The 24,948-nt window shown below is 36.0% G+C and overlaps 5 protein-coding genes across 6 annotated transcripts; 2 read left to right on the top strand and 3 right to left on the bottom strand.

Moving 5' to 3' along the window:
• Window positions 1–7: 7 nt before the first annotated feature.
• On the bottom strand, window positions 8–2,467 carry LOC109176153 (heterogeneous nuclear ribonucleoprotein 1-like). The gene is made up of 2 exons (XM_019325596.1): window positions 2,055–2,467; window positions 8–1,487 (listed from the first exon to the last, which is right to left on the bottom strand). Exons 1-2 carry the CDS (start codon window positions 2,274–2,276, stop codon window positions 396–398), a joined length of 1,314 nt encoding a protein of 437 aa, XP_019181141.1. The 5' UTR covers window positions 2,277–2,467; the 3' UTR covers window positions 8–395.
• A 1,300-nt stretch (window positions 2,468–3,767) lies between these two features.
• On the top strand, window positions 3,768–6,168 carry LOC109175515 (actin-related protein 2/3 complex subunit 2B). The gene is made up of 9 exons (XM_019324782.1): window positions 3,768–4,023; window positions 4,116–4,182; window positions 4,264–4,471; window positions 4,581–4,747; window positions 4,840–4,917; window positions 5,000–5,132; window positions 5,413–5,561; window positions 5,693–5,747; window positions 5,820–6,168. The coding sequence occupies exons 1-9, from the start codon at window positions 3,962–3,964 to the stop codon at window positions 5,999–6,001; spliced, it is 1,101 nt and encodes a 366-aa protein (XP_019180327.1). The 5' UTR covers window positions 3,768–3,961; the 3' UTR covers window positions 6,002–6,168.
• A 675-nt stretch (window positions 6,169–6,843) lies between these two features.
• Window positions 6,844–7,914, top strand: LOC109175286 (protein PROTON GRADIENT REGULATION 5, chloroplastic). The gene is made up of 2 exons (XM_019324525.1): window positions 6,844–7,275; window positions 7,541–7,914. The coding sequence occupies exons 1-2, from the start codon at window positions 7,015–7,017 to the stop codon at window positions 7,643–7,645; spliced, it is 366 nt and encodes a 121-aa protein (XP_019180070.1). The 5' UTR covers window positions 6,844–7,014; the 3' UTR covers window positions 7,646–7,914.
• LOC109175285 (probable inactive histone-lysine N-methyltransferase SUVR2) lies at window positions 7,874–14,028 on the bottom strand. The gene is made up of 10 exons (XM_019324524.1): window positions 13,949–14,028; window positions 12,922–13,154; window positions 12,132–12,693; window positions 11,079–11,165; window positions 9,387–10,549; window positions 9,029–9,291; window positions 8,635–8,701; window positions 8,479–8,529; window positions 8,221–8,317; window positions 7,874–8,014 (listed from the first exon to the last, which is right to left on the bottom strand). Exons 2-10 carry the CDS (start codon window positions 13,108–13,110, stop codon window positions 7,995–7,997), a joined length of 2,499 nt encoding a protein of 832 aa, XP_019180069.1. The 5' UTR covers window positions 13,111–13,154; window positions 13,949–14,028; the 3' UTR covers window positions 7,874–7,994.
• Window positions 14,029–14,899: 871 nt separating this feature from the next.
• On the bottom strand, window positions 14,900–18,477 carry LOC109175677. Of its 2 annotated transcripts, none has more exons than XM_019324998.1 (4): window positions 18,231–18,477; window positions 17,975–18,061; window positions 15,816–17,440; window positions 14,900–15,446 (listed from the first exon to the last, which is right to left on the bottom strand). In XM_019324998.1, the coding sequence occupies exons 3-4, from the start codon at window positions 17,391–17,393 to the stop codon at window positions 15,282–15,284; spliced, it is 1,743 nt and encodes a 580-aa protein (XP_019180543.1). In that variant the 5' UTR covers window positions 17,394–17,440; window positions 17,975–18,061; window positions 18,231–18,477; the 3' UTR covers window positions 14,900–15,281. The 2 variants fall into 2 exon arrangements, with proteins under 2 accessions (XP_019180543.1, XP_019180542.1); XM_019324997.1 differs by having other exon boundaries at window positions 18,227–18,477.
• Between the last annotated feature and the right edge of the window lie 6,471 nt (window positions 18,478–24,948).

Genomic DNA, 24,948 nt, shown 5'->3' on the forward strand with positions numbered 1-24,948 from the left:
ACTTAAATACTGCTAAAGCGTAAATTCATTACCAAAAGACTCATCAGAATCAAGCAGATAGAAGTTCGACATAAAGTAGACTCATATATCTCGCAGACAATGAGAAACAATGCAACAAGCTCATCTAGTAAAATAGCTATAAGCACAATAAAGTGAAACTAATCCTGCAAATATTATAAAGAGCAGCAAAACGAAAACTTTTCCTCGATGAAACTAGTTTTACTTAGACTAGCAAACAAGTACTGAAAACTATAGATTCAAGCAATCCAACCAGTCCCGTTTAGCAGGTATATATGATGCGTTGAAAACCTCATCCTCCCAGCACGTGAAACTGCAAAATCAGTGGCGGGAACTGGGAAGAGACTCCAAAGACGAGAATGAGTCGCACATTGCGATTACTGCTGTTGAGATTGCCGCCCTGGGATACCACTATAGCCGCTTCCATACCCAACCTGGCCGCCATGGGATCCATTCGAGCCATAATTGCCAGAAGCTTGTGGTATATCGGGTCTCCAGCCTGCACTTCCATATCCAGAATTTCCACCCGCATTGCCATATTGTAACTCTCCTGTAGCACCACCACCGCCAATCGGTGAACTTGTTCTTGGAGCACCACCAACACGTCCGATAGACCCATAAGCAGACGAATTTCCATAAGCCCCGTCATTTCCACCAAACCCACTATAACCATAGCCTTGGTTGCCATATCCCGCCACTCCCGTCAGTGATTGACCCCCCGCAGCAGCTCCGCCACCAGAAGCGGCATTGGAATTACCCCAGGGGGCACTTCCATAGCCGACATTCCCATACCCAGAGGGACTCTGAGAGCTCCACGAGCTTCTTGGGCCACTTCCATAGCCACCACTATTGGGAGCATTAGGATTTCCATACGGAGAACTGGAAAGGCCTCCATACCCAGTATTTGCACTCCCATAACCAGGATTGGCACCGCCATAGCTTCCATAACCACCATAACCCATGCCACCGGTAGGTGGATATCCATAACCAGGTGTACCGTAGGAGGGATACCCTCCTCCAGTGTTTTGCGATGCCATGTACCTGTTGGAATCCATTTTATTACCATAAGGGCTGTTACCAGAACCACCATACCCCTGGCGGCCACTAGCGTTAGGGTTCGCATCTTTGGGAAAAGCACGTTTTACCTCTACTTGCTTGTCGTTTAGATCATGAAAGGTCTTGTGCAAAACCCTGTCCACTGCATCTTCAGAATCGAACGAAATAAAACCAAACCCTCGAGGTCGGTTCGTCTGCTGATCATACATAATAACTACATCTGTCACATTACCATAAGTTTCAAAATACTGGCGGAACTCATCCTCAGTGAGGGTAGGAGGCAACCCCCCGACAAATATTTTCTTGGTCTTATTATTGCTACCACCACCACCACCAGAAACACCGCCGCTATTAACATTCCCAGCTTTTGAGCTCTGTTGTTCCTCTCTTGATAACGCCCGTTTCGCCTCAACCTATATTTCAGTATGTGGTTGTGGTCAATGCAATAGGAAAAAAAAAAAAAAAGCACATGGCACAAGTAGAAATAGCCATTTTCACTAGAACCTTATACTATCTCAAATTTCAACATAAAGAACTTATCCATCTCATTTGCTGCATATTTGAGGCAATACCAAACAGTAAGAAATGCATCACATATAGGCTATATATATGTATAAAAATTCAGTTTCAAAATGCAGTTCAAGATCCCCTTAAACAATATAATGCAAGAGCAGTGGCCTGTATCTATCTAACTTAAACGCTATATACAATTTAGCAGTTTAGTATTGGAAAGAGCACTTACAAGTTACAAGTTACAAGTTACAATAACCCTGATTAGCTAAGACAATCAGAGAATTGAAAAGAAAAAATATGAACAAATAACCATTGAAGCTGAAAAGAAGCCCAGTAATTACTTAACTAAACAATAAAACTACCATTCTATATCTATCTAACAAGGAATCCGTTTATGCCCAGAAGTCAATTCAAGAAAAAGACCAAAACTTGAGCAGAATAAAGCACATGTATGCAAAAATTCTCACCGTACGGCCGTCAATGGTGTGCCTATCCTGGAGAACGTTGTCAAGAACAGTGGGATCTGCAAAGACGACAAAGCCAAAGCCTCTGGGCTTGCCGGAAACCTTGTCTCTCATCACTACAGTCTGGATCACCTCGCCGTAATGCTGGAAGTAATCCTTCAACTTATCCTCGTCCGTCTCCCATGATATCCCACCGATAAAAAGCTTTCCTTGATCTGAATCCATGTCCCCTCTGTCTGTCGGGAAGGAGTTTGGGAAAGCAAAGACCGGCGATTTTGAGGCGGGGGCAGAGAGTGAAGAATTGACGAAGAATGAACGGTGCTGATTTCCTTGGACTAATGGTGGCGATTGATTGATTGGCGAAGGATTTTGATGGCCAGATTCTCCGGATAATTCGATGAATTGCTGCTGCTTTGGATTTCAATAATTTGTGCTTTAGAGATTTTTTTTTTAGTACTAAATTATTAGTCTAATAACCAGTTTGGTTATTGTGAGTCATCGTGCACTCTTGTTAGGTCCTTCTGGTATGAAAAAATCAATTTGGCCTGGCCAGCATGTTAGTCTGAGTATGGTACGAGTGCCTCCTACAGTTAGGACATGTTCAGAACACCTCGTGATCGGATCAAAACCTTTAATTAAACCCTTAAACTTGTTAAAATAGTATAATTAAACCATTTGATCTATAATAACATGTTACCCCAACCGGCCAACGCAGGACACCATACGTTGATTAATATTTTTTTAAAAATAATTATATTTAAAAAAAAAAAAAAACATAAGTCATAGCTTCTCCGTCCAAATCTGAACCAAGAAGCTTAAATATATGATCTCTCATTTAAAAAAATCACAAAGATGTCATTGAACTATAGACTACTTGACTAGTTTGAAGATTAATAACCTATAAATTTACAACTCAAAATTCTCTTAAGGGTGAATTGAATAGCTTGAAATGGTTATCTCAATATTTTCTTATTATTTAGTCGTTCCTCTTTGATATCATTTTGAATAGTTTAAAATAGCAATTTTTCATATGTTGTAAACTTTAAATATTCTAAATCTTTATAATTCCGTACAATTAAACTAATGTTACTGCCCTCTCAAACTCTTACAGTCTTACATCCTATGTTGATTTGTGTTATAAATTATTAGCAAATATGACTCGATGGAACAAAAAGAATATAATTAAATCCATTCATGTGGTGCAATATATATAATTAAGACAAACAAACAAAAAGTCATCATAAAATGCGACCATCAACTAACCACCAATGACACATCATTAACTGCCACAAAATCAACAAGACAAAATTGATTTGCCTGCCAATATATACAATTTCCTTATAGAGAAAGTAAGACCAATCATAGCTCTTAGTAATGCCATCATAGTATATATCAAAGGATGTCAGATACATACATTGTATGTTTGCTAGCTGTTCTTTGAATACAAGAATTCTTTGATTTACAGGAAAGCACGAAGTTGCGTTTTGGCTAAAACCTACTCTGTAATTTTGGCCAACAAAGGATCATACGGAGGGTCTGAAATGTTCATAGCTGAACAGCTCAAACTGAGATGGTCAATAAACAGCTCCCATTGTACACGGAATTAAACTTGGAATCTTGTAATTACCAAGTTAACTGTCCGACCAACTCGGCTGGTAGCCCCGAATACAAGTATTCTAAGTAGTGAGGACACATGAAATGAACAAAATTTGGTGGCTATTTAGATTGCTTTGAAGTTGGCTCAACATGATTACAATTTACAACATGGGACTTGCATTTTACTCTAAAGTGTTACCTCAACCATCACACTTTGACAGTAAACTAACAATTCCCCATTTTTCTTCAATCCTTCCTTCTTGCAGCATGCAATCCCGGGGCCTCTAACGCGCACCAGAAGATCGAGGGAGAGGATGGCGGCGTGCTTTGAAAGGCCATCGCCCGCACTGAAGGAGATTCTGCTAAAAATATATCGGTGAGATTAGCAAAACTGCATAATCCATTGCTTCTGATATGCAGAATAAGAACACTGACCTTTTGCATTGTTATCTGTTACTGAGACAACAGAGCAGAAACGCCTATCGAGATCGATCATCATCTGCACGAATTTGGCTCGGTGGAATACCATATTCAGGTATGATTGATCAACAATAACAGTCCAGCTTTCTTTCGAGTTTTCTCGTGAGATTTTCACTGTCTGTTTGATGTTTGTCAGCATTCTGCATCAGCTCCGGACTATGTCTGCATATCAATATCAACACCAATCCTGTCTCTAGCGTTCCTACTCACATCCCGCCTCTCACGCTACACTATGGAGACGGTAAAGGGCATTAGTCCAAACGTCGTGGACTTTGTTGATCCTCCAAATGCAGGATACCAGCTCACTTTAAGGCTAGATTTTACCAGAATCCCAAAAGGGAAAGGTTAGAAATTAAACTCCTCACTTTCTCAGGTTTTTCAAGTCGAATCTATAGCTTTTGGCAGAGTGGTAAGCGTTTGATTTAACAAGAACTAACCGCGATTGCTTCCCAGACTCGATGAAAACCATCACAGCAATCTCGTCGGTTCAGGCAGTGATTTTGAGCTCTCAGCTGAAAGAAATGTTGGTAAATGTCAACTCACAAGATGTGTCTCAAGGGATGTATAAACCAATCAAGCTTGTCTACCACCCAAGAGAGCCTTTCTATGTCATAAAATCAGTAATCCTGAAACCTCAAACGCTTTTGTTTTTTTTAATGATAATCCGAGATTGATGTCTGGTTCCTTCTGCATATATCCACTTTTTCGCCAGCCGGAGAAGATCACTGCAGTGTTCCCAATGCGATTCAGAGACAAAATAGATGTGGTTATAGCAACATCATTCTTTCAGGTAACCAATATAATTACTTTCATGACATCCAAATCAAGAGTTTCACGCGATTTCATTGCATCATCAAGAGTTTCTTGAGCAGGAACTCATGGATGCAGCAAATACAAAAGCCTGTGCTAAGGCACCCCATTGTACCTGGTCTGCTATTCCCCCTCCCGAGCTAAGAGGAGAAGCAATTGAAGATTTGAGCACAAATGGAGGGTTTGTTTCTTTCGGTATCAACAAACAAACTCATACTATACACTCAATAAAACCGAACATCATATTAGTCAGACTGTTAACTTGCTAACCATAAAGTTACAAGTTCAAATCCCAGTGGGAGCGACTTATTAAATTTCTTGGTTTGAGTTGATCAGCTAAGGACAACTTAAGCTGGTTTACCTCGTCATCCAAAGAAACATCATAAATCCACAACCTCAAAACAGCAAAGATATACATAATTAGCTATTCTGCAGTTGCCTCATCTGAATCTTTATGGTTTTTTGTTATTTGCAGATATAACGTCGCGAAATGTTGAAGGCAAAAGACTAGATAAGACAGTGTGGAACCTCCTAAACTTTTATGCATTTGTCAAGTATCATGTCAAGGCAACCCGAGGCTTCATACAGAGAAAAATGAGAACACGAATGCAGAATTTGGTTGAGGTAATTGCACAAACATTTAGATATATTCCATGAAAGACAAAACTGACAATCTGGTAAGTGGTTTTATATATACCTCTGCAAAGCAAGCATGTTCATTAAGGATTAGAAAATGTTTGGGTGGCAACTTGCAGGTTCTGCAGAAAACAGGCATCCAAGAAGATGATAGGATCAAGAAGGGTGTTCAAGGTATGAAAAAAGCTTCCATTTTAACATGATACCATGCATCATTATTTTCTCTCATGCATGAGTGTAATGCAGGACGTAATAAACACAGGAAGAGAGTGCTGATCTTCTCAAAACTCAAAGTTTGCAGACAAAGATACGATGTTGTGAGTACGATGAAGAGAATGCGTTCAAGAATAAAGATTCATTGGTTTAGCCGGTTTCGACGCCGTTGGCTCACATTTTCCTCCCTCACAAAATATGAGAAACTCAACTAGCTAGCACTATATATATATTAATTACATCATCTGATCTCATTCTTCAATGTTGGCACTTACATTTCCAAGAATCCAAAACAAAATTGTATTCATCATTTTATGTGGATAGAAACTATGTATTATAAAGATGATTACTTTCTTCCAGAATGACAAAAATCATTTGTACCCGGACCAAGAAAATAACAAAGGATTATATCAAGAAGGATAATCTTCTATGTTGCAAACTTACATTCCCGTGTTAGAGTCGCTTTCGATCGATTTTTAGTTAATAATCATATTTAGAAGTATGAAAAGAATATTTTTAATTTTATAGCCCAACTCTCAACTGTATATTTGTTTAACTTCATAACTAATAATCCACCGATAACCAAAAATTTTAATTAGTTTAGTTATAGTCTATGGTTATGCAAGATAGATGTTGATGACTTAGTTTTTTTTTTTAATTTCTTTGATTTAGGAAAAAGACTGCAACTGTTTTTGTAATTTGAATATACGTTTTGAGTGAAATTTGTCTTGTGATTGTAATGATAGAGGGATACAAGTAGGAAGTTTTATGCATTTGCCATTTGTGATGGAGGTAATTTCTCACCCCTATGTTTTACGTGTACAAAACTCAACAGCACAATTATGGTCAAAGCAAAGCAGTCCTCAAGAATTTCCCACCGTCCAGCACTGCTCAAATCCAAAGGCTATAGTTGCAGCAGCGAGAATCAGACGGTCCAGAATCAAAGAGGCCCCACATGATGAAAAGAACATCTATCATAGACTTCTCCAAACTCACTTAATGGGATTGGGAGCCAGGTGGAGCATTGAGAATCTGAAGTTCATAGGATTATGTGGCTATTATTGTGCCTATTGTTGTGGCTCCAAGAATTACACCACAGAATCCACAGCACAAAATCTAAGGAAATATCACATCCCCCCTTCATCGTTCGTTCATTCATTCATTCAAGAACGTACAGTGCCCAGAAGCTTGGTCCAGAAGAAGAAGAAGAAGCTAGCTAGCTACTTCCATGGCTGCCACTTCCATCTGTGCCGCCACGGCCTTCAAAGGGGGGTTCTCCGCTGCCGTGGGCGGCGAAGACTACGCGGCGCTTGCCCGGAAAATGCCGGCGTTTGTCCGTGTGTCAAGGCCGGTCCGGGCGCAGCCTATGATGAAGAATGTTAATGAAGGGAAAGGGATCTTTGCTCCTCTTGTTGTTGTCGCAAGGAACATCATTGGGAAGAAAACGTTCAACCAGCTCAGAGGAAAAGCCATTGCTTTACACTCACAGGTACTATCCCTTCACCCGTAGCCACAATTCGATGGTGTGTATTGAATTCTAGCCAGTAAAACGCAATTAGCTTAGGTTACTCATAACTGACCGACTCAAACTAAGAGTCTATAGATCACGCTTTCTGGAAATTGAACTTGTAACCTGATGTGTGACCTAGCCGGAAAAAGACAATCAGCCTATGTTGTCTATAACTGACTCAAATTAAGAAAGTGAATAAACTGTGTTTAGTGGAATTGAATTTGTAAACTTTTGAAATTTTCAGGTGATCACAGAGTTCTGCAAGACAATTGGAGCAGATTCAAAGCAGCGGCAAGGATTGATTCGACTGGCGAAGAAGAATGGGGAGAAGCTTGGGTTCCTTGCATGAGAGGAAATTCCATATTTTCTCCATTTACAAAATGGTCAGAATACTCTTCAAAGAATGTATTAAAGCTTTAAAGACTTCAGACCCACATATATGTATGTATTCCATAGGGACTTCCTATTTCATAATCTAGAAGATGTACCACTTTCATCTACTTCCAAGATTAGGTCAACAAAATGACTGATAAACTGTTGTGTCATATAGTATACTTGTGGAACAAAAGTAGGCTTCCTAGTGTTTTTAGCCTTTACAAATGGAGTAATGTTCACATCCATGTCTGCAAAAAAACATTCTTAAACTGAGGCAATAGCTGCTGCTTTCATCTGCTCTATTAACATGAACTAGGGAATCATCAATATCTACTTCTTCCTCCTGCATTACAGAATAACATATATTAATTAATCAAAATATTGAACGGAAAGTCTACCATGCTGATCGACATTGGTGCCTTTTGTATCGGGTACAACTATGTCTGTTTTTTGGGTTGTACAAGGTATTATTGGTAACATAAACCCCGAGATTATATGGTATGTATGTATACAACACGGGTAGTTAGCAGGGTGCATGTTAGTACTCACTCTTCTTACGTTTCACATCTCTGCATAGTTTGCTACCACAATGGCACTTGAAGGCCTTCACAGGGTGACTGCGATCACCAAAATCTATACCATAGTCCTAAAAGAATTAAGAGCGCGTTAAGTTTCAGAGTGAAGATTGTTCGATTCAAGCACACATTAAATCATAAGATACAGAAATATAAGTAATCATATGAACATTCCTTACTGTCCATGCTCTTCGTAACATGAAAAAACATTAATAACAGATAGTATGTTTACCCAAGATAACTCTTCCATAGCATTAACATTCCTAGTTGTAAAGAAGGCGAGCTGCAGTAAATTCCAGACGACGAGGAATGTCAGTTTTATCAAGACTCGGCATAATGGATTAACAGGTCAAAAGTGCTTCTACTGGGAAATTAATAAAATGCATACATGGTAGTAGTGATGATCTGGAGTCTCTATTTCCACAGGTATCTCAACCAAGTTGGCATCAAAACATCTAGTCAAGTGAACATATAAACGAGTAAATTTCAGTTGGCAATAGAGAAGAAAAGAAAATTAATATAGTTCACAGAACACTGAGAGACAAAATGCAAGACAGAGACCAACCATCAAAATCTATACCATGTATAAACAGATATAATACTACATTCATGGAGGAGAGAAAGAAAGGTTGCAGAAGAAAACTTCATTTGATCATGGTCTTTGCACCATGTCATGAGGATAAGAATAGCTTACTTTCAAATAGACCTATAATGTCTTCACAATAGCCATTAGTAGACATTTATACGATTATCAGAACAAACATGGGCAATAGATAAATAACCTGTGATTAATGAATCTTGCAACATTTCCATAGTGTGTAGCATCCAAACAGAGTGCTTCTTCATCCTTTAACACTCTTTCAGAACTCCAGTCAGCATCTAGCAACACGGGATAGGTGTGCTTCTCATTAGCATTGTGCATATTTCGCTCAAATAGTTCCGTGTTGGTTACGATCTCTCCCACGTACTCACAAACAAAAGCACCTTTGGGTAAGTCCTCAAGTGTTCTCACCCCCCATCCTTTTCCATCAGGAGTCATAAAAACCTTGTACATGTGAAAAAAGCAGGTTACACAATAAGATCATAAGTACAGTTAAGATGTTTTAATTTGCAAGTAGGATACAAGGAACGGATTCTCACCTGCAATTTCACAGTTATGCCTCGCTGAACAACGCGATTTCCACATTTTTTACTGCAACCACATTTATGCCAGCACTCTTTAATAAAGTTCCTTATAAGGTGACCCTTGCATTTTGCAGGCAAGCTTTTATCGTTTGACCTTTCAAGTGGGCAGTCTTGACAATAAAACTGATGATGCTTTTGAGGTTCACTATTCATTGAGATGCAACTTTCAAGAAACTTTTCCTTAACTAAGCACTCTGTTGTGTAAGCAAATTCACCACATGTTTCACCGGCACAAGCACAGGGTATTTTTTGGGACAAGCAATCCCCAGCACAAAATGAGCAACAGTTGTCATCTGATATACGAGCAAGAAGAAATTTGATGCGTGCGTCTCGGAAAACAGTGTTGGTAGGAATGTACATGAATGGAGGTGGACGGTCATTGCTGAATTCATTTACCAAAGAAATTTTCAGCTCTTCTTCACCTTTAGTAATGTCTTCAACATAGTAAAAAGGCTTACGTGAAGATTGTTGCTCACAAACAACCATACTGCCGCTGGATGTAGTTGAGGATCCAAGAATTTCAGGAGACTTCCTTTTGCTGTGCTCCTCAGCACCTTGACTTCTTTTACAATTGATATGTCTCATGATACAAATAGTTTCCAACATGTTTGAGCGTGGAACTATCGGAATTTGAGGTTGGACTTTGATAAGGTTACGAAATATGGCTGTCCCATTAAAATACTCCGATGCAATGCAAAACATGGGTTGATGATCTGCACACCCAAACCTGATGGCTTCCTGATTATGTTTAACCGGGACAATAGTAGTTGACTGTGCATGTAAAGATCTTGTTTTCCCATTAGAAATGGTCCCAGCTGCAAGAAAGTCCTCACACACATCTTCCATCAGCTTCAGCAATGAGAATCCAGGTTGAGTAATTCCATATGATTTAACATAGTTTTCTTCCACCCTTTGCACCACAGTATCTAAACTTGGAGCACAAAAATCTGATTGTGAAGAAGGTTTGTAGATCAAAGAAATTTTCACTTCCCCTTTGAGAGTGGAAGCAATATCCAGCTGTGATGAATCTGATGGCCCATTTTGTTTCCCCTCTATATACAAATCTTCAGAGCCTGGGAACTCCAAAAAATGTCCTCCAATTCCATTTGAAGATCCATCTTCACGTAAAAGATGAAGATTTCAACAATTACGGTAGATAACAATTGATTACTAATCTAACTTTAAAGATCAGACCAGTGTGCAAGGATAGTGCATCATGCTGGTACAGGGAAGGAAGATATGCACACATTTACCTTGTTCTTTAGAGGATGATTTCAAGCTAGAACCCATTACAACAAGCTCAAAATTTCTCACTGATAAAATTTAATTTTGGGTTGGGGAGCTGGGGAGAAATGATCATTGAAGCAGAAAATAATGCCCCATCTTAATCTTGACAAATTAAATGAAAAAGGAAAACAACAACATTCAGAAGGAAGCTTTATACTCCAATCCACTTTCATGTGAATCATGTATTGTATAAAACTATAAATCAATGCATATCAGGAAATACTCTTTAGTGGGGCAACACTCTCAGGAAATAAAGAAAGCAGGCAACTATATAAATTGTTAAGGCTGATGGAATGCTGGATGAAGCCAAATTTGGGATCACAAGTGTAAATTGCAAAGAAATGGATGAGAAAAACTTACCCTTTTCCGCCATGCCCAAAAGAATTGGTTCAGATAATTCTAAGCATTTTTCCTCTGTAGTTGAAGTTCCAGAATGTAGAAATTCACCTGCAAGTCATCAGAGGATGTACTCATAAATGTGCATGGCAATTGCTAGAAATGTTAGAATTGAAAATTCATTGTTTGATTAAATAGAAAGAATGCCAAAATGTAATGTCTGTCTTGCTCGGAGTGATAGCACAGAACCATTTTTTTAAGAAAAGCAATAAACACTTGAGTGAAAAAAAAAAAAAAAAAAAAAAAAAAAAAAAAAAAAAAAAAAAGAGTAAAAGATAGTGCTATGTATTGCTGAATACAGTATGCAAAATCACTCAGGCAACAAAGACAAGTATACAACAGTGAAATTAAACTAATATCAGTAACTTTTTCATGGTGAAGCAAGTTATATATATACACACAGATTCATATTCAAATAGGAATGAATTTTGATATAAAAAGAGAAGTAAAGTCAGATCAAAAGAACAATACTCCATATGAAATATCTAAATCTATCTAAAAATTCTTCAAATAATGAAAAGAGGAAGAAGTAGACGAAAGAATTATAATAACAAGAGAGATTGCATTCCAAAGGTTAACATCATCCAGTATAAGAAAACAAGAATTATGCATTTCACTTTCCTTCTAATAAAACTCACAAGGCAAAAATACCAATGTTCTAATGTGCTTCTTAAATTTATCTATGTACTATCATGCTGCACAAAAACAAAATGCTAACTAGTGAAGCTTTACAAAATATGGAACCATGAAACCAGAATTTGTCCAATAGGGGGATACTTTCTGACATGAAAGTCACAGCTACTCCTTAACAAGAATTATGCATTTCACTTTCCTAGCCTATTCACATATCAACCCTCACTACTAACAGTTAACAAAAAGAGATACTCTGCCAGAAAAATAAAGTAAACTCATCAACCTATTGTATTTTCAGGATGGAAATAAAGGGATCTAAGATGACATTTTATTCATTCCTAGAGAAAATATATGGAAAGACTACAGCTAGAGGAAACTGAGAACCTGGCTGGTCATCAGGAAATGGCTCATTTACAGGTACCATGGCACCAGAAATAAATTTATCAAGAGCATTTGTGTTGGAAGAAACATCAGAACTGCACACAACATTTGGATTTTCTAATAAGGGAGCAGGAGTGCTTTCGTATGTTAATCTTCTTTTAGTCATAGCCAAAAATGGAGGTGATGTTCCTTCAGTACTAATCAAACATGATTTTTGAAAGGACACAGAATCATTTTGATCACTTTCACTATCCGACAGCACTTCAATATCTATGATGGACGGTTTTGGGGAACTCTCTCTCTTTTCTCTGAATTTACACATTGTTTGTGGAGGAAGAACCTGCATTGCAAGTTCATCATTCCCTTGAGTCGTATAAGACCTATCATGGCTGTTCTTCTGTGTATACAGCAAACCAGCAGTTGTTTCACTCTGTATTGAATCAGGGTATATATGAGCAGGTGAAGAATTACTACTTCCATGAGTCGGTCTAGATCGCTTCATTGGGCGGTCATCATTTTCATCAGATTCATCTTCAAGCCAGGAAGTCAGTAGTTGGTCATCCTTCTGTTCAAGAAACAACAATGTCAATGTTCATCAGATCAATTCTGCAACAGCACATGAGATATGGTGAAGAATTGGTCCATCAACTGAGTTCAAAATACATATATGATTATACCAGTTCACATTAACTGCAGAGCTGAAGAAAGTGAAGTTGCACGGAATGTTTTGCAAAAACATACAAAATCTGTTCTGAAAATCTTTTATGAAATTTCAAAGTATACACAAGTATACCTTTTGCTCGTCGTCATCTAAAATCGCCTCAACAAGAACAGCATAATTGTTATCTTCAATATGATCCCAGTTTTTGTCATATGCATCCAATAGGTTCTTGAGTATTGGTTTCACTATTTCTGTAGAATAACCAAGTGCCTTCATTGCCTTGTACGCCCTAGCAAACTTCCATCTATTATTTGGCGCCATTTTGAATGTTTGCCAATCTTGGAAGACTAACTGTAACTTTGTCCCTAAGATGGCAAAACAGTGTCCAAGCATTATTGTATGTCTTAAAGTCAAGTTCAAAAATCACTAGAAATTGTAAGATCAAACTCCAAAACTTAACCAATCTTAAAGCACAGGGGAGTTTAGCATGATTAGTAAATCAAGATTCTAACTTCAAAACAAATAACCAGATTTCAAAGTAAAGGTAACAAAACATCAATAGTTCTTCCGTGCAGAAAATGTTACTTATACCAAATCTTATATCTATCTTATGCGGTTTTAAGTTTGTCAACTCCACCAAGTTAATCACATTATGATAACATTATGTCACATCAGATTGTAGAAAACATTATGCAAATATCCATTTACTTTCTCGTACCATCCATTAAAAAAAAATGAGCTTTGGACATAGAACAACCAGCTCCGATCAACATGTTACATTGGAAAATATAACTTGTTTACTTGAATGAACACTTATACAGCCCACATAAAATGATCAGAAACACAACCTTAAGCATAAGATAAAATTATGATTTTTTTTAAGAAAAAAGAAGCTCAAGCATTTCAAAATACAGATGCATCACTACAACAAAAACTGGAAAAAAAAAAATAATAATAATAATAAAACAAAATATTGTTGGAAACGGGTTACTGTACACTCCAATAAGCACAATGGTGCGCGGTGGGGGCCATCAAATAGCATGCACAAAACCCTTGAATGGTCGTTAGGGTTTTGGATGTGCACGTTTGATTTTGTAGAGTTCCAAGCATTATATGTAAAAGATTTTGGAGATCAAAGTTGAATTTGTTGTTAGATTACCTCTTCTTTGGAGTTTTGATGGCAAGATTTCCTGGTAAATGAAGGAACTTTACAAAAATGGAGAAGTTGGAAAGTTGGAGAAGTGGAGAGATGTTGTAACTTGTAATACAAGATATTTTAATGAGTGGGATTCATATATTTATAGAGTTTATTTTACTTTAGGTCTCTTATCTATGAATTATCGGCCCAATTGTATATACATAATCTCGATTATGGTCCACAATGTATATGATGGACCTTAATTTACGATATAATTTGCGCATGCTCACACGGTTGAAAAATATGCCATTCATCTCGACTATGTTTGTGAGTGGCAAGTTAATTATCTCACGTCTAAAATAGCACCAATATAAGTTGTCATAATTGTTTGATTATACTGATCTTGTTTGGTAACATATTTTTTATTTTGACCACTATTAACTGTTTGATTTTGTTAAACAGTTAATATAAGTGTTTGATTAAATAACTTTTTTATAATAACTTATTGCTACAACTACTAAAATTTAAAAAAAAAAAAACTGTTCAATGATCATCTTGTTTTAAAAAGCATTTTGCTAATAATCAAGTATTAACTAATAGTTAACATAAACTATTAAAGTTTGTTCCTATACACATTGTTTACCTACATAAATTTGTGATTTTAAATAACAAATAAATTTTAAAAAATGTTAATTTGACTCTTGTGCATTTTTGTCAACTTATAAATGAAGTAAAATGTGACACAAAAACACACAACAATTATCAGCTGCAATTCTTTAACACAAAACACTTAGCTTGAACAACATACACAACTGAAAGGCAAATCTCCTCCACTATCCCGTCGGCTCAGAATGTGGGGCCCGGGAGCAAGAAAATTTCACCTTTTGTATGCAAGAAAGGCAAATCTCCGCCTGGAGTTCCTATCCACATATTATGCTATACAACATATTGCCTGCAGCCAGCTAGGCAAAGTTAAAAACTTCAAATGCTCCTTTACACATTACATAAGTTTTACATGGATTTTGAATACCCTATCAATTCATCAATTGCTCCAAAAAAACCAAAAAAAAAAAACATGGTTAAGTACTCGCGTATTTCGCGAAGCACAAAGCTAATAATGGTAGTTTTTTGTCATGTAAACCATCAACAGAAGCTAACACTGCCCTATTACTCTGTAGTTTTCAGTGGTCGCGAAACGATGTAACTTTTGAGCAAGAAAACGCTATGAACACTAGGATCATGTGACATGGCTACTTTTGTCGTGTAATCGGGGGATAAAGAGCTGCAAATTCATCTAAACTTTGGCGAAAACTGGGATGTAGCAGAAGTATCGGAGTTCTTTAATGCTGTCACTTCACTTCCTGTACAATTTGGATCGAAGGATAGGACTACGGCTATGGATGATAGCAGTAGCGATGGCAAAAGCCTGCAGAGACAACAGGGTTGATTGGAAATGAATATAGTATAAACCATCATGAATGTTTGCCATTTTCATGATCGGTACACTTTCCCGGGAGCCCTGCAAGAATCAAAATTTAGGGGATTATTTTGGTCCGTTTGGTAAAATAGTTGGCCTATAGGCCAATTTTGGCTTATTTGATCACTATTAGCTGTTTGACTTGGTTAAAAGAATCAATAGAAATGTTTAGTTAATTAGCTTTTTGTAACTCCAAAATGCTAAAATTCAAAAAGTTGCTCAAAGCAACTTTTTCAATTAGTTTTTTGAGAAAAAAAAATTATATCAAACAGTCATCAACTAACAGCTAATTTACCAAACACATTTCTACAATCAGTTAATGTTATCAACTAATTATACCTTCTAATTAACTCAATCAGCTAACAGCTAAATTTGAAACGGGGATATAAAAAGGCGAGATGATTTACTGACCTGTATAAAAAGATCAATAGTTTTGCAATCTTCAGATAGGCGTGTTTCTGAGAAAGCGTCGGTTTTGTTTGGTCGAGTGTTGAGAACAGTTAGTGGGCACCCGACGTCCCAGCCTCCACACTCACAATGCCCTCCAGAACTCCACCTCTCGAGTAGGCTAGAAGGACCGCCATTTCTGGTTCTCGGCCCGCCATGAAAACCAGCCGGCACTACGACATCCATGCTCGTTGAGCACTCACCGCTACTAAAAGAAGGACATTCGGAGTGTATCGAGGCCTCTAAGCTCGCGTTTTTCTGCCCCGTCCTGGATTTCTTGAGAAACTTCAACCCCCACCCTCCGGTTTCTGCTTTCTTCGGGCTATTGTACACATGATCTCTCACAACCACCGCAGCCAACTCGAGATTAGGGATAAATACAGTTTCTGCATCACTAGCAATACCCGAATCGGATTCCATCCCGGGATTTTCCTCGTGAATTGCGTTTGCTCCACTAAACTTGTACACGCTTCTCTGCTTATACATATGGACCGTCCTAAACACATCCGCCACTCTCTTCGCTAGTCTTTTGTTCTTTCTCAGAGCGTGACTCGAGGTTTGGGTATCATCCACGAACCCATCACCACAACCGTACAGCACAAATTGCCTCTCCAGAATCTGTGACTTATTCGAATCGAGTGTACACGAATTAGACACTGTCATTCTACCCACAATACTCGATCCCGAATGAAATATGTAAACATAATCCAAAAACTTATCCTCGGTCGAGTTAACCTTAAGCAAGTCAGCTACATATACCTCGTCCTTTCCATCTGTCGAGAAAACATAGTGTGGTAAACCGTTTTTCCACGTGATTTGGAGCATTCCTTGAGAAATAGCAGTCGTTTCAGAAGACGATTGATCTGAACTGGTAGAGTTTGTACTTGAAATTGGAACAAGACTTCTTTGCTCGGGTATGGATTGGTATCCATTATACTTATACCCAACTGTCCTCTCAAACTGCAGATTCTGAGATGAACTGGTATTAAAATCACCAAGATAGCTCGGGGAATCAGAAATGTCAAGTAAATTTGTCTTCCCCGAGTTAACATCGAAATCCAAGCTGCCCAGTTTGACAAGTAACGGGCTTTTTAGGATGTTCACCATACTCTTGCTATGGGTAATTGCACCAACGATCCCGTCCCCTATAGAGTTAAGGACAATATTTTCGGCCCCAGCCACCAAACCAATCATATTGCTATTACCTTGGGAATTCAAGTTGTGAGATAAAATTCCCATTTTTGACGAAAAACTGCCTAATGATACTCCAGAGACATGCTCGTTTATCAATTTAAGGCAACGGATTAAGTGTCTTTCGTCGAAACTTATTATATGCCTCGGAAGCTTCTTATCTAGGCCATGGAGGAACAATTTCTGATCACCGAATTCAACAGAGCAGGAACGGGATGTGTTTAGAACAAGAAGATGGTGTGGCTCTAACCTTTTAATTAGCACATCTGACAAACCATTTTCTTCTGTCGATTCTAAGCTATCGTCCATGAATTTCATCGAATCTTCTGTCACCTCTTTTTTACTTTCCATATTATACCTCCAAGAGAGCAGCAAACATTTGAAGCAAGGCAAGAAATCTATTGAAGCAGAAAACATTTGAAGTTATCCATCGAGACACCACAAAGAGATACACAGAGAGAGATACGAGCTAAACACAACATTAGTTCTAACTTATCAAATCCCCGATTTCATGGTGATTTGTACAAATGCAAAGGAACGAATCGAAAAAACATAAAACTTTTCTACTGTATTGACCTGAAAGGAGTTTCTATTTCCAGAAAGGCTTCTCTTACAGCAATGGAACCTAAACCCTTAAACTCAGCAAAACTCTAAACCATCAAGAAACTAGCAATTTTCATTATCAACATGATATTTCTAACATCTAGCCAAAAGAAAGAACAGTTCTGAAAAGTTTGCATAATATACCCACACACATATACATATATATATACATACACATATGCACTCCAATAATCTATGATGGGAGCTGTTAAACAAGCAAACAAGCAGGATATGCAATCTGTATAAAAACTGCAACTTTTAGATGCCCAGAATTACAGAAAGATGAAAACAGTCAAGAAAGTGTCTATTAATTTCAAATCTCTGCTCACCTAAAAAATTTTATTGAAAACTGCAGTGCCCACTTCAATTTCTTGACCCAAATAGCAGCCTCTGCTTCTCCTCTCCTTCACAAGCAACTGGAACCCAATAAAGACAGCATAGTGCTGGTCAGTTTCAAGAATAAAAGCATAAGAGAGGACCATTTCACCACCCAAAAAGTCAATTTTATACATTAAAAATAACGAAAATGAGAAGAAGAAGAAGAAGAAGAAGAAAAAAAAAAAAAAAAAAGATAACTTTACCAACTTGCACATGGAAGAAAGAACCCCACCACATCAACTTCGTCTGCAACTAAAAACAACTCTTCTTAAAGGCTTTCAACAACAAACGATGAAAAAACATTTCTTGCAGATTCTAGAAGAAGCAGCAGCCAAACTGGGAGAAGATGTAGACAGAAAAGGAAGAAAAATGGAAATGATTATTCACTAAAACTGGGGTTAAGGTTAGGCCTAATGATGCCGTAAGCCACGACTGGGAAAAATGAAATGGTATAATCATGTTTAGAATATCCATCCACACCATATATATGTCAGAGTTTACTGTTAAAGTTACAGGTGGGACAGAACAGCCTTGCATTTCCATAGATCCAATTTCAGAAAATTTGTTATATGTTTTTCTTTTCAAATTAATCATACTGTTAAATTGATAATCACAAACTTATAAATTTAATTCTTAGCCGGACCAGCTTATTTGTCTCATTGGTTTGACTTAAACTCAATTTAGAGCAGGTATAACCCTAGTCAAGTTCATTAGACTATTGACATGGTAACCATGTTATAAGTTAAACTTACACTATGAGCAGTTTATTACCCTTCTTAGTTTGAGTCGGTCATTATGGATAATCTAGGTTGGGTTACTGGTGTAAACAACCCGTCAAGTTAGTTAGGCTATTAACTTGGTAATCACAAAGTTACAAATTTAACTTCCAAGAAAAACTCCTATTAGCTTTCTTAGTTTGACTCGGTCAGCTATAAGCAACCTAGGTTTACCCAAACAGTTTACTGGCATGGCAAGTTAATCAAGTTGGTCAGATTATTCACATTATTTGAGTCGATCAATTATGAATAGCCTAAATCAACTTTTAATGAAAGTGATTTATTAACCTTCTTAGTTTCAGCCGGTTAATAGTAAACTTTTGTATTGGTTCAAACCATGACTTTTCTTGAGTGGCACACTGGGAGTGAGAGTAAATGGGCAGTAGGCAGAGGGCACTGCCTGATGAGCAGTTGAACACTACCAACGACAACAAATGCAACCAAACAAACTAAAAGGACACGTTGCAAAGACTATATATATATATATATATATATATATATATATATATATTAGGCAGACATACCACATTAAGTCTTTGATTCCTAACCTATGATTTTGAAAAACATGTGACTTCCCTTTAGATATCTACCACTATATGTATTTTATTCAATTTGTGGGTACATTATAGAGATCTATGTGGGCAAGCTAAGGTCAAGGACAAACTTTGAAAAAGTAAGCTAGTTTGTATAAAGTATTCTTTTTGCTTTATTTAATGGGATGATGGCAAGAACTTCAATATTTTTTATTCTTTAAATAATAATAAGAATTATTTTTTTGTTGAGTACTACCGATTTTGTTACGATGTAGTATATGTCTATATGGCCATACATATTTTAAATAATACGGAGTAATAGAAATTTCTTAAAATATGAATCAATGACAATTGTATATAGTGCTTATCAGACATCAGTATTTCAGTAATCGGTACAATTTCAAAGTGAATAGGAAAAAATTTAGATTTGCATCGGGTATTGACGTATTGTAAAGGCAATCACTTTTAATATTTATTTTTAGATTGTTTTAGTTGCACCGGATACAGTAGTAATTCACACTTTAATTTTCTTGTGAATCAAATAATAGATAAAATATGTTTTGTGAGTGAAATTGTCATTTTGCATTTTGTTTTTGGATTTTTATGATAATTGAGGTTTTGTCAGAAAATGTATAAAACCATAGTCGTAGGGAAATGTCAGAACCTATGAAACATTATTGATTTTACGTAGTTCATAAATAACTATATATAGTGAATTTAAATTTTCAACAAGTTGTTAAATAGTGAACCTACTGTATGATGTGATAATGCATAACTTCAAATTTTGAAAATGGTCAAATATAGTTGCAGAAATCATCTACACAATTTAAAAATTTCCAAGTGGCTTACAGTTATCCCACCCCCCCCCCCCCCCCCCCCCAAAGAAAAAAAAGAAAAAAAAAAAAAAAAAGAAAACTCCCCCAAAAGAATTTTAAAAAGAAATATTTTTTCTAAGTAATTAATTCATTATAGTATACTGTATACTCATATATTTCTATATTAATGATAAATTTTATGTTACTATGTAATTCTTGGAATATCATTTTTGTGTAATAGATCGCAAACTCATATATACTAGAAAAATTAATCGAAATGGTGTTGACAAAAATTGAATTCGTGACATTCTAATACCATAATTATGATTAATCGATTCGACTATCTCTTTCGTGATCACGAGTACTTTAATTTAAAGTAGCCATCATATCATTAAATAAAAAAGTACCTAACAGGTGAATCAATATTATTATTTGTTAGCTAAACATGTACTAGGAGGGATCGGAAGTACCATGCATGTAGACAACTTACATTCATGAATGTAGGTGAAATCGAAATCAAATTATTAATACTACTTAAAAACAAAACTAGTTACCCGTACGTAAAGATTATTAATTAAAGTAATTAGTCTCATAAAATGCATTTAAACTATCAATTAAGTTGCATGGATCCCATCTCATTAGAATGCACCTAACCCACACGCTTTCTCTAAGCATTACTATACATAAAAATGACGATTACTATATATAAAAAGGGTGATGATTGCACATGAAGAATATGATCTAACCAATGGGCTGATTGCTGTCTCGCTATTTATCTCTGCAGTGGCTCTAGGGACAGGGTCCTGTGGACTAAGGATTAGTCCGACAAAATTAAAATCACATATGTTTGAAAAAAAGGTGATGACATTTTTTTAAAAATAAAATAACAAATAGTAAAAATAATGGGAAAAACCTCAACCGAGTTGATTTGATAGTTGATTTATCATTTGCAGTCCTTTGCTAATTAGGGTTACAAGGCGAGCTTCACCCATAGCGCACAATTATTGGGTAATAATTGCGTGCTTTCCCATAAAAAATTCCCGTCAATTTGGCTGATTTGTATAACGATTTGTAGCCACTAAGCGAGGGTGTTTTATACAATAAACTTGATCGAGAGGGTGTTGACGAGAATATAATCAAACTCATAACCTTCCAGATATGAGAATCATGTTCTACATACTCCTCCACTCCTCCCGGGGCAATACTTATATATATTGGAGCATAATTTTGATCAAATATTCAAGTAATCATCCCATAAATCTTCATAGCTGCAGAATAATAATTATCTTAAGTCATTGCGCAATCATCCATTTGAGGACAGAAAAATATATTGGTTTTTGATGAAGAAATAGTCAAACTAAAAATGATAATTTCATAGTCTATCCATAGTGGAGTACAATGGAATTGTTGGAAGTAGATGCAATAGCTTTATAATGATGAAAATATAATAATTATATCATGAGCTTTGTTTTGCATCTGATAAAATAATATTATGCAATTAATTAGGGGTTGTTAATTAGATGGATAGATACCATACAAGCATCCTATGCAATAAAAGAGAACAAAAATATGAGTTAAGTTGAAAAAAAAAAAAAAAAGACCTTAAAAAATAAGTAATTGGAATAATTACTTACTAATAAGGTATAGGATTATTAAATCGTTACCAATGTCATGTTGTATTTAGTATAAACATGCAGGTTTAACATGTTATAAATTGGGTATAACGCAAAATCAGTTGCTTGAGATGGTAAAAGTTTGTGAACATATTATATTCAAGTATAAATTTGTTAGATTTTTATTTTTATTTTATCAGCATGTTGAAACGTAACACCAAATTTTGTGGATGAGGTTTAGGGTTTTCAAATTTCAATTTGTGTAGGTATATATGCGTATGTTTCTTCTCTCAAAAGGTTGAATCTCCAACTCCCCTTACATTCCTACCTGACTGAGCATTTGAGATGATGTCTATTACGGTGGTTCAATACATGATTTAGCAGATAGAGCCAAATGCTGGTGCATACAAAGAATATGCCCACTTTTAACATAATCTGTCCTCACACGGCTGTTGTCGAAGATATATGTGTATATATGTTAGCCGACATGATTTGAATGTAAAGAATTGTTACTGAACTAAAAATTTTGACGCAAATTAAAAACTCTTAATTAAGTAATACGATGAAAATAGAACTTTTTTTGTGGGCTATCACCATTGATAGATACTCATACATGTACAATCACCATTAAAAGGAATAAAAGCAACTGACAATTATTGGTAAGTATATTATTGAGTGTAATTATAAGATCGAAATAGATAAATTTATACAGATTGGCATCCTCCAATTGCAACTAGATGATGAAAATCGATCAGATCAATACAGAATAATGTGAGACAATAATAGTTCTGGGATGTCATTTTGTCATTTTGTCATTTTGTGCAAGTGTCATTCTCTTCAATTCAAACAACACAAAAAGATTCTCTTATTTTCTTTTGATTTATAAAAATCCGTAATCGTAATTGAATGTGCCCTTTCAGTGAAACTTGTCTTATAATCTTAGCCAGCAAAAAATTACAAGAAGATAAATTATTCTATATGTTATCTATAGCTGATCGGTTAAATAAAAGTTTGAGATAAAGTTTGAGTTATAAAAGTGAGATGAAAACAAAAGATGGGGGCACAGATTGTGATGAAGATGTTGTTTGAAAGTTGGGCAATCCCATTGGGTTAATTCCATTTTGCCCAAAGTCGTCCCACTTTCCGAGTGATCCACTTAGCTTCAACGTCGCAAGTGCTTAGTGTTAGGTGAGTCATCATACCAAATTCTTCAAGAGTACTAAAAACTATATATGTGTCTGTCTACTTCACTGTTCGAGATCATGGTTGGACAACGGGAACATGGCTTAAGGGCAACCATATATGGTAAAAAGAATGGTTTAAAATTAAATGACATTTTAGGTCACTGTTGGAAATTATTGAATTTCCGACCACTTGAAAATGATTTTAAATCAAGTCGAAAGCAAAAAGTAGTTGGAAATAGCAACAAAGATTTTTCCGGATATCAAAAGCGGTCGGAACAAGGCTTTCGACTTGATTTAAGATCACTTTCAGGTGATCGGAAATTCCATAATTTCCAGCAGTGACTGATCAGTTTAAAGTAATATTTTGAATGGATTTACTCTCATTTAGGGTGAGTACCTCAAAGTGGACTCAAGTTATTCTAGGTGAGGTTTAATTTGATATATTATACACTCAAAACGGATAATAGACAAATGAGAAAATGATTTTCAAAGTATACACATTGATTTGAGAAAATTGGAGTTTGAGGAGGTTTTTAAGTAGCATAAGTAGCACATTAGAAAATAATTAATGTGGATTCATTTGCATTAGTAGAATGCATTTTAACTTTTTAAGGAGTTTGAACCGTGTGGTGTAGAGGTTCATTCTCGTCTGCAAGGAGCTTGGCAGGATAAGCAAAATAATAATAATAATAATAATAATAATAATAATAATAATAATAATAATAATAATAATAATAATTGCTGAAAGCAGTATATTTGAGAGCTATTAAAATTTTGTGTTCCCTTTTATGTTGTGATATTTTTTGATGAATTATATTTTTATTTTGGTAAAACTCACTTAATCATGCACATAGCGAGATCGATGTGTGCACTCATAAGGCGCAAGAAAGCGTGGCAATCATATTTGAGTTGACAATATGAAGAAAGGGAATATTCGCATATATTGTAGTTGCATATATGCACTAATAATGACGAGATAATAAAAATTTGACAAGATGTTGTGACGCATTGTTATTAATTAATTTAAAAAAGAACTCATATTAAATTAGCTAATAATAACATATTACATTAAAATTTAGTGAAACTTATCATGTTGTAAAAGATTTGGCTCTTTAACAATTAAAATCTTTATCAAATAGAACCATAAGCTAATGTATATATATAGTAAGAATTCAAAATATCATCTTGTGGTATTGATGAAAATTGGATTCCAATACCATGGAAACCTAGGAATAAGTTCAAAATTCTATAGGTAAAAAGCAAAAAATCAAAGAAACGTCCCAGCAGAGATTTTAGAACGATGAAATAATGTTATTGAGAAGTCAATGATGTATAACACTATGCATGTTACAAATTTAAAACACGACCTACTTTACTTTAATTTCATTATGACACGATTCAGACATAATAGTAATCTAATTAAAATACCATTTCTGAGTAGGTATATATCATATTACATTTGGGTAGCTTTATGTTATTACCACAAGGGTGGACTAAGTTTGAGTGGAGTTTGAAAAGAATGGAAGATGGATGGGAATTGAATATAATGAAGTGATTTGTTATGTTTAGTAGAATGAGAGACCAATTTTGAAAGCAATGTTATTAAAATCTAACCGTTCATTATATTAAGCCCATGACGATTAAAATACGGATTGCTTCAACAAGGTTGTTGATAATGAAAGTCCTTAGTGGCTTGAATGTATTGAACAATGTCTTGCCAACCACCACCTGCACCAAAACTCCAATACAAATTTAGCATCTGTGTTTAATGATCCGTCAAAATTCATCTGGATTAAACTCACCCGTGAGTGCAAATATAAATAAAAGTAAAGGTAGCACATGTTATTAAACAAATGAAAAGAGATATATAACTACACAATGATAATATATCAAATATACTTAATAATTTATAGAGATGACATGTCAAAACTTGTACAATTTCTTTGACGCCACAGAGATTCTTGATCTCCGCTCTAACGAGGATAGGGACGGGGATCAACATTC

Source organism: Ipomoea nil, unplaced genomic scaffold, assembly GCF_001879475.1.
Source record: "Ipomoea nil cultivar Tokyo-kokei standard unplaced genomic scaffold, Asagao_1.1 scaffold0688, whole genome shotgun sequence".
In the NCBI taxonomy this organism is placed as follows: domain Eukaryota; kingdom Viridiplantae; phylum Streptophyta; class Magnoliopsida; order Solanales; family Convolvulaceae; genus Ipomoea; species Ipomoea nil.